At 40.1% G+C, this 16,312-nt stretch overlaps 1 protein-coding gene across 1 annotated transcript; it reads right to left on the minus strand.

The window, feature by feature from the left end:
* Window positions 1-325: 325 nt before the first annotated feature.
* SMIM15 (small integral membrane protein 15) lies at window positions 326-1,264 on the minus strand. The gene is made up of 2 exons (XM_068665852.1): window positions 1,106-1,264; window positions 326-974 (listed from the first exon to the last, which is right to left on the minus strand). The coding sequence occupies exon 2, from the start codon at window positions 947-949 to the stop codon at window positions 725-727; it is 225 nt and encodes a 74-aa protein (XP_068521953.1). The 5' UTR covers window positions 950-974; window positions 1,106-1,264; the 3' UTR covers window positions 326-724.
* Between the last annotated feature and the right edge of the window lie 15,048 nt (window positions 1,265-16,312).

A 16,312-nucleotide genomic window follows, 5' to 3' on the forward strand; every position in this document is an offset into this window, starting at 1 on the left:
TGATGATGGGTCAATAGTTCTGGAAACAGGAAAAGCCAAGTTAGGTTCTTTGTGCAGCCAAGCCCCACCATCAACTAAGCTACAGCAGCCCCTACGGGCACACCGTGAATGAACTGCATGTCCATATGCCCTGAGTGTGGGTGAAAGACGTTAGCAAACCAAGAAGCTTGGAAGTCAGCTTCTCTACAGCTCTGCTGCAGGTGTACCAAAGCCTGCCTTCCTGTATTCCAGTTTACCAGGAACTACAAAATACACCTAAGCACAACATGAACAACCCCAACAGAGAGGTCCCGCAACACAGAAAATGGCTTGCTATACCAAGAAACCAGAGGTTATAGCATTTAATGAGTCATCCCCATAATTTGACACTTTTAAGACACTTGTTAAGTCATAGCTCAGCTATAGAAGAAAAATAATAAATAAATGCCCCCAGTGCCACCCAACTAAATCACTTCTGGATTTAACATGCAAATTTAGAAAAGCAGCCTGCACTGGAACACAAGTCGATTAACCGGCTGTAACATGTGTCGCTTGGGCAAACTTTAACACAGATCATTTCGGCAGGAAAAAAAAAAAAATATATATATATATACTGAAGGAGTTAAATTTCATACTTCAAGATGTAAGAGGATCAAGTATCAAAGGAAGGTTACAACACAACACGTCCCAACAGTGCTTCATTAAAAAAAAAAAAAAAGAAACGTGTGTTCGTGTCCCTGCCCGCTTAATCCCTCTTGGCCCGCTTGGCTTTGGCGATGTTCTCCTGGCGCTTCTGCTTCTTCTTCTGCTCGCGCTCCCTGGCCTCGATCATCTTCGCCAGCTTCCAGGACAGCGCGGCGCTGATGATGAAGAGCGGCGTCAGGGCCAGGATGACGGTGGTGAGGAAGCCGTAGGGGTCCTTGGCCGCCCACTCCACCACGTACTCGGCCCAGCCCTTCACGTCCAGCATCTTCCGCGCTCCCCGCGCCGCGACGCTGCGGGGCGAGAGACAACGCCTGAGGCAGCGCCCGCCGGGCCGCGCCGCGCCGCGCCGCCACCCCCTCAGCGCCGGCAAGCCAGCCCCCGGCCGGCCTGTCGCGACACGCCCCGCGATAGCGGACCCCACCTGCGGGCCGAAGCGCGGTGCCGCGAGGCCGGGACGTGCCCCCGGCCGCCCCCCGCCGCCCCTCGCCCGTCCCGGAGCGCTGCGGGGCCGCGCGGCGGAAGCAGGAAGGGGGAGGCCTCGCCGCGCCTGCCCGCAGCCGCCGCCCCGCCCCGTCATGGCCGGCGGCGCGGCGCTGCTCCGGGGCTCCGAGGGCGGGAGGCGGGCGAGCGGGGAGAAGTTTTGACAAAGGGGGGGTTGCTGACGGGAGGTGGGAATCGCCCGGAGTGCGGCAGGCTGAGGGAGTGAGACGCAGCAGGGTAAAACTCAGAAGGACTGAGTGAGATAAACGCGCTGTGGTGCTATGTGCTGCCCTCCGTGGGGGGCTACCCGTGAGATCCCACCCAGCACCTGCCCGCAGGGTTCAGCCTCTTCTAACATCTCCTGAAAACTTCGTCTCTGCACAGGGCTTAGCGCCGGCATGCACATAAGCATCAAAGCTCTTGGGGTATAGGTCCCTTTCTGGTCTGTAGCTTGCAAATGTTAGTAAAAGTGTACCTGCCTGAATTTATTGGCGCTCAGGTACTGGTTCTGAGGTGTTGTGTTGTACCCCTGCAAGGTGTTTTTGCATGCTGCGCAGCCAAGCATGCCTCACATCATCACCTTTAAACCTACCGCAAAATTAATTTCTAGTCCCAGTCTTTCCCACAATAATAATAGTCTCATCTGTCTGTTTCTGTCTCCATCTCTTCTAAGCTTTATTGATTTAAATACAAAAGTGCCTGATTCACCACAGCAGGGAAGAAACAAAAAGCAGGGATTTTTTAATTTGCTTTCCTAAGATAACACCTTATGTAATTACCTTCTCTGTGTGTCCTTCTCCCTCTCACAGCTTCCGAAGCAGTTGGCCAGTTACACTGGCGAAGCAGCAGAGACCTCCTACATAATAATTATGTTCCGTTATGGTTTGTCAAAGTGAGCAGCTAGGTGGAGGAGAGAGGCCCGGGCCGTACACAGCCTTGCATCTGTGTTTGTCAGGAATGAAGGGAAGTTAGAGGATGCCCACCCAAGGGGGGCTTAATTCAGAGCAGTTCACCCTCCTTGTTTTGCTTTTGTGAGTTATGTTTTCAGTTGTTACTCTTCCAGTAGTCAAAGAGTGAGCAGAAATTCCAGGGTTCTCTGTTAGTTAAACAAAGCAGCACAGCTGTCCACTCACCGTCAGAGCACTTCAACAGACCACCTTAAGCTTATGTTTATGTTCACTGTAATTTTGGCAGTCAGCTGTGACTTTGTAAATCTGCGCTTTATTTGACATCTCTTCTGGGATACCTTTAACTGACCTATCCTGTTAATTTCTAAGCATGTGCCTGTGTGTAGTTTAATCCAGGCAGTATTTAATTCCGTATGTCAGCTATAAGCAGAAGAGTGAGAGAATTTTAAGGGCTATGATGGGGAGGGAAGGATACACTGGTGAAAGATCACATCATTTAAAGTGTGTTTTCAAAGTCATGGTCTTCTGCTTCATACCAAATATCCCAATGTTTTACTTAGGCCTCACTCCAGATATCTAGGATAGGAAGGAACCTTACTTAGGGTGGAATTAAACTTGTTGATAACTACATGCCAACTCAATGCCAGCAGCTACAAAACTAGCATCAAAATATCATACAGCAGGAATTTATGAACTATCAAGTTTGATAAAGTAAAACCACTTGTCAATTTTAAAAATTTATATACATATACATACGTGAGCAGCTTAAGAGTTCATTTCAATGGAATTTCATGAGAACATGCTGGAGGGGGCAAGCATTACTGTCCATTGTCACACTTTCAAAGGGGGAGTGGGCAGAGGAATGGAAGTGGCTCTCCAAAAATCCAGCAACAATAAAGCAAGATTCAGTGCACAGAAATGTGCTGAGAATGTACTATAGGCATGGGAAATTGGAGAGTTACTTGCATGAAAGCAGAGCATTTCTCATGCCAGCAGTCACAGAAGAGTGTTTGAGTGTGCGTGCTGAAAACAAGCTTTGAGTAAACGCATTTGTTTCGCTGGGGTGTGTTGACATGCGTCAGTGGTCCAGAATCTTTCTATACAAGGAAGTTGCTAAACGTTTCACGCTGTGTAATCTCTAACTACCCTTTCGTCTTCTGTGAATTCTGAGGATAAACTGATTCCTTGAAACTACTTTTGTTCTACATGCAGCATGAATTCCACAATAACCTTTGTGTTTACTTACTAATTTTGTGGGCATGTTGTATTCCATCTGCTGAATGTTCCTGTTCCTATAAGAGCCAGGTAGACATCTTCCCCCCTCCCTGATCCTGTAAAATCTCTAAGCTGTCACTTTTTTGACAGTGCATGATACATCCACAGTATGTGCCAGCCAATAAGCGTTCTGGGTTCTATAGCTTTACTGGAGCCAACAAAACTCCTTTGTACCGTTGGGGATTAAGGATTCTTTTTTTTTTTTTTTTTTTTTTTTTTTTTTTTTTTTTTTCTGCTACAAATCTGTATTTAAAAACATTGGTGTTTTATGTTTTAAGTGGCTCTGCATTACATCTTTGTTCTGTAAATTGCATTAGCAACCCCTTGTATTAGTTGTTTGGCTACCATTCAGCACAGCTAGGCCTGAGAATCCAAGATGAAATTGTGAGTAATAGTGCTGCTCTGCTTAGCTCACTTCCAATCATCCTTATAAATTGTCCTGATACTTTGTGCTTCTAAGGATGGGAAATGTGTGAGGACAGTGCATGACAGATAGGCCAAGGAGTATCTTTTGTATCTTAAGAAAGTGGTAATACCTGTCTGTATCTGTATCTATATCTGTATCTATAAATATATATATTTAAATAATACAAATATATGGAATATTAAAGAATGTTCAAATGCTTCTGTGCTCGCAGGTGACTTACTTAGGTAATAGCATTATTTTTATTATCCTTATAATTAATTATATAACTGAAAAATGAAAGTGCATCAAGCCTTACTCCCACCTTTATTTGTTCCTGTTTTGGTTCTTCTACATTTAAAAATGGAAATGAAATACCAAAGATGCAAATGGAAGTTAAACAAATAATATAGATCTTCCCTTCGCTTAGATCATTACTGCAATCTGTTATGACTGTAGCTGATACGAGTATTAACTGGTTCTTGGATTTTCTTGGAAAACCTTTAAAGGAAAGGAGAGTTAAAAATCATCATCAATAGCGCTTTATAAATCCTCAGTTAAATCCTTATACCAACAGTGACACTGGGTGTGGGCTCATCCTGAGAAGTTTAGGCATCTTAAGTCTCACCGCCTAGGAAAAGAGTAGAAAGTCCACATAGAAAGACTGATGCCTCGGAACGATGGTTCAGGCAGTTCACGATGCGAGCCGTTCTCTGAAGCTGCCTGTTCCCTTTCACGAACCGTAGAGGGCACTAAGGATTGAGGATAACGCTCCCTAATTTAAGGACCTCCGTTAAATGCTAAATTGAAGTGCAAGGAACACAGAGCAAACAACATACCCTTCATTGTATCAACTCCGTGTCTTTATGTGTATGTTGAGGATAATATTTATCCACCTTAACATATTTTGAAGTTGTTGAATAAAAGAAACAGTGCCAATTTGGCCACGAGTATAACTTTTAGGTTTCAAGTTCAGGTTTCCCTTCATTTTGTCGAAGCTAGAGTTTAACATCCAGTATATGCTTATTATAAAGCCATATGCAAGTAATGGATCTAAACACAAAGTTTTCAAATTAATGGGGTATGGTTACAATTCTTTATTTCTGCAGGTTATTTATCGTGCTTTTCCTTTGCTTTCTCTTTTTCTTCTGGTTTTTCTTCCTTTTGAAGCAGTGCTCAGTATGGATGCAGTTCTAATATTTTTTCTTCTATTTGTGCTCTGACTCTATTTTCTACTATATAAACTTCATAGCACTTGGTGTTTCTAGTGGCTATCTAGTCATCTCCCAAGATATTTTTTTTGTGTGTGTGGCTCCCTTAGCAGAAAAGATGAAGATGAGGAGACTGATTCACATGTAAGTCTTAAATTATTTTTATGACTTAATGCATGAACACTCAAAGGTAAAAAACATAGCCTGCTCTGTAACTACTATATATGTTCTGAGAAGACCTGGAGAACCAGAGCCATATTTCTGTCTAGTTCATCACAGTTCATAAAAGAGCTGAGATAGTTATTTTTAATTTAATTACAAGAGCAGTAGAAAGTAATGATGCTGCTTCACTAAGTTGCAGCAGCTTCAGTAAGTGTCACGCTATTCCTAACTGTAATGGAGTGAATGTCCCAGGATGATGACTCCAAGAATCCCTCTGCTTGAATCATTGTGCTCTGCATACGGTGTAAAAATGAGGTCCTGATACTTGCAGTAATAATAACTGTACTCTGTAGTATTTCAGTACTCTGAAGTGTTTGTCTCATAGTCAGGAACATCTCCCACAGCCTTTCTAGTGTCCTTGCTAAATGCTAGATCAAGTAAACCATATTTTCCTAAAGAATTTCCCTTTCACAGCTGTGATGATTTTGATTTCCATTTTATAGGGTACCACAAGGATTCTGGGTGATCCAGGACAAAAGTGAAATTTCAGACTCTTTCATTGTGGGATAAGGTTTAATGACTTAGGACTGCTTTCATAGCAAATAACCCATATCCTATTTCCTCTCTGGGAAGCTAGACCTATGTGCTATGGTATATTTTTCCTGTGTCTTGTCTGGCTTCTATTTGCTATCTGAAGATTACAGAATCTTTTTTTTTTCTTTTCTTTTTTTTTTTTTTCTCTTTTTTTCTTTCCTTCATATATGTGTTCAGAAAAACTTGAAAAACCATTGGGAGCTCTCTGATGATTAAAGATATCGTGTAATTCCTCAGTACCAATATTGAGTGTCCATTTCAGCATTAAATTAACTTATAGGAGTGGTGTATGTACAAGTCTCTGAGATGTGAAAGACAGCCAGTGTTGTAGGCTGCTTTCTGCTCTGTCTCATATGGAAGAAAACCTGTTGTCAGTAGAAGTGGGAGTCTGTACCTTGCTGGAATTCCTAGTCCTACGAAGTGAAATGCTGTAGCAGTCTGTAGCATTACATACATAAACCTTGCTTCCACTCAGCAGTCTGAATATGGCAAAAAAGTGAGTTCTAGTATGTTCTTTCTCCTTGTATTCATGCTGGAGTTTAGACATCTAAAGTTAAAACATTTTCAATTCTTTCTTAGCAAAGCAGAATGATCAAATATAGGGGAATGTTGCCAAGATTAGAATATAAAAACAGCAGTCTTGAGACTAATCTCATGATCTGAAATACCTTGGCTTCAAGATTGTGCTTCAAAGACATCGGTGGTCAGCTTAGCAAAACATATAAACATGTGTTCTTGAAATTGAGTTGTTAATGACATGCATATCAGTCTGGATAACTGTCAGCTTGCCTATCCTTGCCAATGCTAGGTCCACTCCCAAGTTTTAAACATATGGAGGATACGCTTAGAACAGGCATCAGTTAGCACAAACAACCAGCTCAAATCGTGTGACTTAGGCTGTCACCAGATACACTAGTGTGTATCTGATTCATTTGAGGAGCAGCTTGGTAGCCTGACTAGCACAGCTCAGACAGCTGAGCTCAGGCACATGATAGTTGTTTTCAGGGTGTTTCATGTCTGCAAGAACATCAGTTGCTTTTCCTTAACAGTTTCTTCATTCTGAGTCATTCAATATGGACCTTTCCTAAATCTGAACTTTGTATCTTCCACTTTCACACTTTCATTTAAGAATGCTGTAAATACTTAAAAGCTAAACGAATTACAAAGAAAAAAAAAAAAAGTACAAATGATTATTGGACACTTTTAAAGAACATTTTAATAGATGCCCCATAAATCAAAAATCCCAGAATCAAAAAGCAGATGGTACAGTCTAAAAATCCCATTTAGAGAGAAAATTAAAGCAGCTATTTCAGAAATAAGTATAAAAAGAGGGAAAACTAAACATTAATGTGCATTAGTAAATCAGGGGGTAGAAACTGCAGAAAGGTGGTAAGAAAAGAGGATGAGCTTACAGCCAGCAGGGCTAAGGATAACTAGGAGTTTTGATTATATTCTATTCTAATAAAAGAATTGGTTCAGAAATAGTTGAAATGTTCGCTAAATATTTATGATCTACATCTGGAGAAGAGTCTTGTTCATGGCCTAATATGTGCATGCACTTAATATAAAAGGATAGGTCAGGCTCACATACCTTGAAAGGACCTTTCTCCAGGGAAAGAGAGATTTTACGAAGAGAGTGCTTCAAAGAAATCTTGTGACCAGGATCAAACAAGAGCTGGCACGGGTGGTCATAGGGGATTTTTTTAAATACATATTTAGAGAATAATCTATGGAATTGAGACCAGCAATTCTAGTGACAATGAAGTCAGTTGGTGGTGGCACCTGAAGGAACTTTTTGCCTTTTAGATTTAATTTTTATTTCCAGTTAGAAAACATAAATGTATCTGTATTGCTTTTGAAACACTCTTAGTCAGTAGTATTTTTATTGCAGAATGATCCTACAAGTTAAGGATCAAGATTTTGTGGTATTACTGTCTCTCATCTATCCTGAATGATGAGGTAGGTGTCGCTTTGTCGCATCTCCCCAAGGTTTCATCTGCTACTTTCCACGGTAGATTGAAGTTGCCAGAGAAAGCGAATGGCTATGGTGTCTTTTTTGAGTGGAAGTGTTTCGTAATGTGGTTGAAGACTATGATTCAGCTTTACCTTTATGTAACATGGACACTGAATTGCCTACTCTCACCAACATTTTGAGACCCCTTCAGCATAATATGAAAGAGATCTTAGACTTGCAGCAAACTATGATTAGCAAAGAGACACCTGTACGACTGTTTCTTCCGTTACAGATTTTACTTCATTTCTCTCCTTAAATTTTATGCTTTTTCCTACAATTTGCTTCTAAAAGGGAAACCTTCTCCTCTCTGCCCCGTCAAGCATAAGCTTTCACTTAATCAAAAATACCAAGGAAGCATTCCAAAAACAGAGGGCACACGTTTTTATGCTCTGACACAAAAATATTTTTTCACATTCATCACAATCCTTTTCAAGGAAGGGAAAGGCATGGACCCTCATTCCTAAAACATTTTGAACTGAACAAGTGTGTTTATACTCAGCCCCGAAGGTTAAATACTCTGTGCTTGTTGTGTTTATTTAATTGCTCAAACATTTTCACTGGAAATTCTGCTTTCTCCATTTTCAAATGGAGAACAGAAAGACGTGTGACTTGTGGTTTCTGCAAACTGCCCCAATAATCTCATTGCCCACATCAGCAGTGGAAAGGACTCCTTTGCTAGATGAAGTGTAGTTGTGGCACCAGGACCACTGCTGTCCTGTTGGTGTTGGTATTGAATTTCCCATTGACTTGACTGGGAGGAGAATAAGACTCATAGAAATGGCAGTGAGAAACAGGATGCAAATTTATTACCCTCAAAACAATTGGTTAAATCAGTCCATGGGAGGCAGGTACTGAATTGTTTGTCTTTTTAAAAGTAGCTGCTAGATTTTGCTCCCCTGGAGAATCTGCATAAGAAAAAGTTAAAGGCAGAGGAAGGGGCTGTCTCAGTTATTTGGAGATGACTGCCTATGCTGAACTTGCATGTTGATATACAATATAATGCTTTATAATGTGCCTCTGCCTCAAGGAGCTAAGTTAAAACAGTTGTACCTAATGAAGGAAGGTAAAGTAAATTAGAGGATTTCTCCCTTGCTTTCCTCCAAAAGTAATACCCAAGTCCCCTGTATCAGTGATTCAGATTAGATTCCTTATTGCTAGCAGAGGCTTACCAGGGAGGAGATATTCTCAGATATTCTTCGCTCTCTACTCTCCCTGGTAGTGCCATGGAAGTATAGAACAACATTAGTGTAACTGAGGATGGGGCTGACACAATGGCAGATTTGTTGCTTCTTTTGTAGGAAATGCTTATATTAATTTACAAATGCTCCCATAAATCATGGCTAGAAAAAGTCTTGTATGTTAAGCATCTTCCCTGTGCTGCCAAGTGGTAGAAGTTGGGACCTTGCTGGCTACATGCCCTTTGGAGAGAAATCAGTAATGTGATGTTTGGATATCCTCCAAGTATAACTTCTGCATTTACGCTGCACTTCACATCCTTCGTGAGAGGTGCTGATAAGCCACCTCTTTCCTCAGGAATCTTTGGTCCTGATTCCAGTCAGTTCCCTGGAATCAACTTTCATCAAGACTATGACTTTCCATCAATTCTTGGCTGTGCAAACGTCCCCACAAAGAATCTTCATTATAAATAAACCCTGTGTGACCCGTTGAGCTACATGTTTGCCTCTGGTGCTCTATTTAGCATCTTTAACCCTTAGTTGAGAATGCATTAAAAAATATACTTAATGGAATATAGTAAGTGTAAATGTACATGCAGTGATTCACTAATGCAGTGATTTCATGAAAAGATGTCAGTTTGATGCTCACTTTAAAATTGTTTTTGATTATCTTTCAGTTCTTTGAAATATTGCTTAGCTTCCTAATGTGGTCAGTGAATGTTGAAAAGAATATGGGATTATGACATTAACCTTCTATTACTTGCTTGGTTAACAATTACAGCATAAATAGAATTGCATTTGCTAAACTCACAGGCTACTGAAACTAGGTATAACTCAGACCACTTCTGCTTTCAGGCCACTTCAGTATTATTTTAGCATTAGTGTTTGAATCTTCCTCAATTATGATTTGTGGTGCTTAAGAATGTTTTTCTTATTGACCAGAATTCCTACAACCATTGTGTTTTACTTTTTCTCATAAAAAAAATAAAGGACAATGTAGTGGAACGCTTTCTTTTTACAGTCTACATTTCTTTTTATTTATTGATTTGATTTCTGCAGCACCAATTTGATTTCTTAGTGTATAAGGATACGTTAGTGTCTCTTTAAATCACTTGTGAACCTTTTAATAGCACCCTCTGTGTTTATAGAAGCTGCCAGAAACCAGTCAGAGCAGCAGTATGCCCCTAGCTATATCTTGCATGTTTGTGTATTATTTAGTAAGTGCGGTTATTTGGGACTCAATTATACTGCATGGTTTCTTCATATCGTTTTTGTTGTGGAACAAGCAAAAGACATACATAATGAACCCCGGTTCTAAGTACCTTTTGGCATTTAGCATGACGAAAGCCTATGAGTTTTCCAAACAATACTTGAGTTCATCAGAACTTCCAACTATGAATGTTCCTATTTACATATTCTAAAAAAAAAAAAAAAAAGACACTCTAGGGATCCTTCTTATAAAATCCCACCTACATTGTTCTTCATTTTTCCAGCTTTTGCATCTCTCAGGCCTCATCCTCTTTGAATGCCTGTAAGATAAGAGGGACTATGTAGCATGCCTGGAATGTTTCTAAATCCAGGAACTAGTAGACCAAAGAGGGAATCGAATTCCAGAGCCTAGGGCCCCTCATGGGGAGTACTCCATAAGTCCTAAACTCTCAAATATTTTGGAAAGTTTCAGAGTTGGGGCTTGGGTTTTGGGCCAGTGCTATCTAGCAAATACCTGGCATAACACACAAGAAATGTAAAGAAGAAAATAAAGATTATGCAGTTCCTTTGTCGAAGCATTGGTTAGCAGCTGTAAATGTGAGGGCGGAATATTTTTCTTTTCAAACATGACAGCATCTTCACAGAGAACATATGTTTAATATGACAATGTCTTCTGTTTTGTGCATGCAATGGAAGCTAATCAAACTCGATGTTTACTTGTTTAAAGAGGAGGGGTTTAAAGAAGTAGAATATGAAAGAATGTAAAAAAAAAAAAAAAACAAAAAAAACAAAAACGGAAGCCTCCATGTCAAGGTGGCTGTGGAATTTTCTATTTACCTGAGATTTACTCTTTCAGTAGTAAGAGTCAAGTGTTTGCCCTGCACTTTGGTCTGATGCTGCAGATGTGTGCAGTGACTGTGTAAGACACAGGCTTTTTAGACAAGCTTCCCCTTTCCTTAGAGATATAATAAGAACCTAGAGTTTCCAGCTTTTCATAAAAGTTTTACAAAACAATTACTTGGATCCACAGCAAATACATTTTGTATAAAGCATGGAGTATGATTTGGGAGACTTTATCTTTAGTCAGTTTTAAGAAAGTATTCTGCATTTTATTTTTCATCTTTTTACTATCTGTGCATTCTTCTCTATGAACCCATATGTGTCTCTACTACCACTGTGTCAAAATATTTTTATTTGTGAAATCTTTAGAAGAACTAACTAAACTGCCACCAGATTTTTACCAACAAAGCAGCTGGATACTTGAGACTTATCTGTGTCAGTGTAAAATAAAGTGAGTTAAGCATTACAGAACAAATATATTTGTGGACGCTCATGTTACATGAGCATGCTTTCCTGTTTATATCATTTATTTCCAAAGTGAATTAAGAGCAACAAAGCTCTTTTTTGTCTTGGATGCTAAGAAATCTGGAGCTGCCATGGCTACTCAGACTCTGTCAGGTGAGCTGCTAACTTTTGTGCCAGTTTAGCTCTCCAGGACATCTCAGTGTTAGGTAGATAAAAGCCAACCCAGGCAAAGGGGCAGGACCTATGAGCTACCATTCCCCCAGAGACACACTACTGCATCTCTTCGCTTGAATTTAAGAAAGTTCCTCAACATAAACCCTTTCCACCTGCCAGGATGTGAAGGAAGAGGGGTTTGGGGAAAGAATTGCTGGGTTTGGCAGCAAGAGCATGCTACATTTGTTTGTCTGTAATTGTCGATAACCCAGTCAAGAAATTTGTCTGCCATACAGTTGAATCACATCAGATCTTCTGTATCCAAGGTCTTTTTGGGGTGAGATGGAATAGAGATAGTACATGATTCTCTTACATGGCAAAGAACCATCGTACTTGAAGCAATATTTTCTAATGGTGGCCTATGGGCCTTCTGTCATCTTTAGGGCACATTCACAAGACGTGACTGTAACAGTTGGCAATCCTTTAGATAGATCTAGGTTGTAGTGTCACCCACCTAGCATTTCATGTAACCCAGAGTGCAAAGCTCCTGCAAGTTCTCATATGAACTGTCTGTGCAGCTCATTGCAGTGTCTCCTGCCTGTATTTTCAGCACTTCCAGCCAAGTGGGGAGTGCTATCAGCAATATCGTAGAGATCAGAGAAGTCTGCTCAAGCAGGCGTGTGCAACATCTTTTTCTTCTTCCGTACAGCATATAGGCTGAGGAAAGATCACTTTCATTTTGGTGCTGTGCCAGGAAACAGCTGTGCCCTGAGAGATTTACTCCATCCACTCGACTGACTCCATCCACACTGGCGCAGTGTTAAGCACGGACTTCTCTCTCAAGCTGCCAGCACCATATTCCTCCAGACAAGGATTGGCGTTCTCCATGAAACAGAGAACTTTTCTGTCCCTAATAATTTCCCATCCCTATCCTGAATCTCATCCCATTCCTGGAAGGTTTTACACAGGCTTTTCCCCCACTTCATGCACTGATTTTTTTCTTCTCTGCTTCTAATTGAGATGTGTCTCTTCAACAAGTATTGGTGAAAAGATTGGTCTTGCCTAACTGCTACAACTAAGTCCTAATACCTCATTACAGCTGCTGGAAGAAGTGCCAATTTAAGGATATGATACATCTGATGCAGCTCAGAGAGTTGGTTTCTGGTAAGACGAACCATAGCCCTGGAAGTGCCTAGTTGTTTCTGCAGTATTGTTAAAGGGACTTCGTGTGAGCAGATCATCCATAAACATCTACTTACGGTTCGGTTAATTCCGAATGTATGTGCCCCTTTCCTCCTCCTTCTTCTCACGCTGCACCATAACAGCCCTCCCACCCAGAAATTGCATGTCTCTTCCTCAACACTCCAGAAGCACATGTGGGTGCTTCAGGCCCACATACTCTTCAAACTGTACACCTTAAAAATCTAGTATAGCAGCCCTCAAAGCAAAGAGAACGGCATTCAGAGCATATTTTTTCCTGTAATATGAAAAGAACTTACACTATACAGTTTTTAGACTAGGCTTGCTTTTCACACTACATAAATGTTTAGTAAAAAAGATTCTCTCCTTGCTTTCAGAAATAAACACAATTTTATGTTTCTATGTTTTGTGTTTCAGTACAGATTTTGATATTTTCTTCGCCTGCCACTTTCCAGAATGACACTGTGCTTACTGGATTGTATCATGAACTACTTGGTGTTGCCTAAGCAGCTTTGAAAGCAATTTATAAACCAGAAAGTAACATCCAGGAGAGCCTTTATAAATACACAAGAGGATCTTTTCATTACATCTGGAAATTAAAAGCATTTATATTGAGTTCATATGGCAGATACTCAGGAAGCAATTTTTAACATGCATACTTGAATAACTGGTTTGCCTATAGAAAAAAAATACCAACACGGAAAGCAAAAATTTATGATAGAAAAATAAATATTTTAGTTATCTTCTAATAAATACAGTTTTATTAATGGCAACATTCTGTGTATAAATGTCTATATGAATTTGAGTTATTGCATATCACATAATGGAGAATATTCTGGTCTCTCAGGTCAGTGCTGTCCCACATAACAATAAAATTAGGCAGAGAACACTGCAGCATCCTGGCAACAGAATCTCCTTGGAGTCATATGATAAGGTTGTGGGATTTTGTGCTCTCATGCATATCCATGTAGCAAAGCACATGGAAAGACCTTTACCAGCTACAGGAACAACAGGGTGCCTGTCAAATTGCTTTTCTTGGTATACTTTCCCTACCAGTACAGCACCTTCATGAGTCCCACTCCCATTATTAAGGCCCATCTCAGGCCAACCTGCACAGTGTGGGGTATGTGTGCCCCCATGACCTACATAGGAGAATTGCAGGAGTGCTGAATGATACCCGAAATGCAAACCAGGATGTGCAGGGCAAACTTGTTCTAGCTCAATCTCAGTTTTCTCTTATTTATTGCACAGCAAGGATGTTTGCATCATTTGTGAAATTCTTTGTGCTAACAGTACGCTCTTGTCCTGGATTTGGCTGGGATAGAGTTAATTATATTGATACACTTTGATGTTTTAATTGTTGCAGAGCAGTGCTTACACTAAGCCAAGGACTTTTCAGCTTCTCACTCTGTCCCGCCAGTGGGCAGGCTGGGGCTGCAGCAGGAGCTGGGAGGGGACAGACCCAGGACAGCTGACCCAAACTGGCCAAAGGGGTATTCTGTACCATATGGGGTCATGCTGAACAATATATAGGGGTGGCTAGCTGGGGTGTGAGGGCCAGCTGCTCAGGGATAGGCTGGGCATCAGTCATCAGGTGGTGAGCAATTGCATTGTGCATCACTTGGTTTGTACACACTATTAGTAGTAGTGCTATTATCATTACTATTATTATTTTCGTTTCTTTTCTGTCCTTTTCTGACACAAATTAATAGGTAAGCTGGCAATATTTTTCATAATCTCTCAGTCTTATGTCTTGTGCCTTCTTAATCAGCCTTTTGTCCAAACCCAAAGAAGTGCAAAGGTCCAGGGTCTATGCACAGGAGTTCTTATACTCCCACATGAAGGAAGTGTTTCTGTGCATAACGTAATGTTTTTGAATTGTTTCTGCAGGTGCTTCTTCTTCTTGGAAGTCAGCAGACTGCTTCAGAGTATCCTCGACAGAGCTAAGGAACACGTAGCTATAAGCAATTTTTATTCCTGGTGTATACAATCTTTATACATGTATAATAAAATCAAAAGTTTCATTTTGGCATTGAAAATAACTGTTTTCGTTTTCTTTTTGCTCTGTACTTGCATGGATAAATGTCTGAAATGTTGTGAAGCTCTTCTGGAGATGGGTACATTTGGATTGCGTGGGATGGCTCCCACCTCTGGTAATTGATTTTTGTTCTGTTGTGCCATCTATTTGCCTATTCATAAGGTAAAATAGAAATCTATCTATCTATCTATCTATCTATCTATCTATCTATCTATCTATATGTATATTTTCTGTTGTATTACACCAGACAAAAATTACAACTTCATTGTATCCATTAAACATGGAGTCCTCTTACTTAAAGTGGAAGTAGAAAGAGGTAAGCATATGAGAACCTAATATAACTCTTGTTCTTTATGTGTGCAAAAAAAAATAAAATAAAATGTTTATTGTAAAAAATCCACCCCCCCCCCCCCTTTTTTTTCCTTTTTTTGTTGAGCAAGAATTCATAAAGAAAACTCTACTTATAAGAAGAAACTGCCAATCTACATGTAGTTTTGAAAGCATGCAGCAGTAACTAGCCATGTAATTCAGTGAACTTAGAAGTCAATGGTAGGACTTCTACTAATTTCAGTGGGTTCTGGACCAGTCTTTGAAACAAGGTGAATTGGTGCTTTGTACTTCAGTTCTGGGACTTGTTCTGGTTCAAACTCAGGTGTATTAATGGATATAGATATCTTTCCATCTTCATGCATGTAATACTTCAGCTTTTTAAAGAAAATAAAACAGTATAAACGTACATTCTCTCCTGTGTTAAATGAAGTCCTGTTAATATTTATTTCGAATGTCTGTTTGCTTAGTACAGCTAATGTGGAGGAGCATAGTCTACTTTGTCCGCACAGTGACATTTCCAAGTGCTGAGTAAATGGCTAAGGAGTTATAAAATTTGTTGTTCAAAATTTAGCCAAAGGGGTGATACAAGTTCCTATAAAACTGTGTGGGTATTCCAGGAATTAAATAGTTTCTATTTCACTGCTAAAGTGTAACAAACCAGTTACAAACAAAAGTGTCAGAAGATTTTTTTTTCTATTTTCATGGGAAATACTGCATTTTACCTTTTTTTCTATAGATTATATATATATATATATGTATATATATATATATGCAGTCATATTTACCAGGAAGCACTGAAAAAATACCTTGTTGAGCTTGTTTATACTGTTTATGCAGTACTTTCCATGAGCAACTATGTAATTGTGAGTCTGGCAGTGAACACACAAAGAGAAAAACCTGCTTGTTTGTTTTCTTGTTTTCTTCATGTTTATTTTACAATATACTGCATTTATATTTATACGATAATGTTTCACAGTACACCCCTGCCCTGTTTCTGTGCAGCTTCCTTGCCTATAGAAAGATGGTTCTTCTGGGCCAGCAACTGTATTCATTTGGTTTCTCAGCTTTGTTTTGGATGAGAAGTAATTCTAGATATGTGTGACTGATGCAGACCACCTTCAGGTGATGGAGGTCATTCTCAGTGCATTGTGCTCAGCACATAGACAATTGC

The sequence above is a fragment of the Anas acuta genome, chromosome Z, assembly GCF_963932015.1.
Source record: "Anas acuta chromosome Z, bAnaAcu1.1, whole genome shotgun sequence".
Lineage (NCBI taxonomy): Eukaryota > Metazoa > Chordata > Aves > Anseriformes > Anatidae > Anas > Anas acuta.

Excerpts from the sequence above, each read along its gene's own strand:
- SMIM15 (XM_068665852.1), bottom strand. The coding sequence starts at position 949 with ATGCTGGACGTGAAGGGCTGGGCCGAGTACGTGGTGGAGTGGGCGGCC.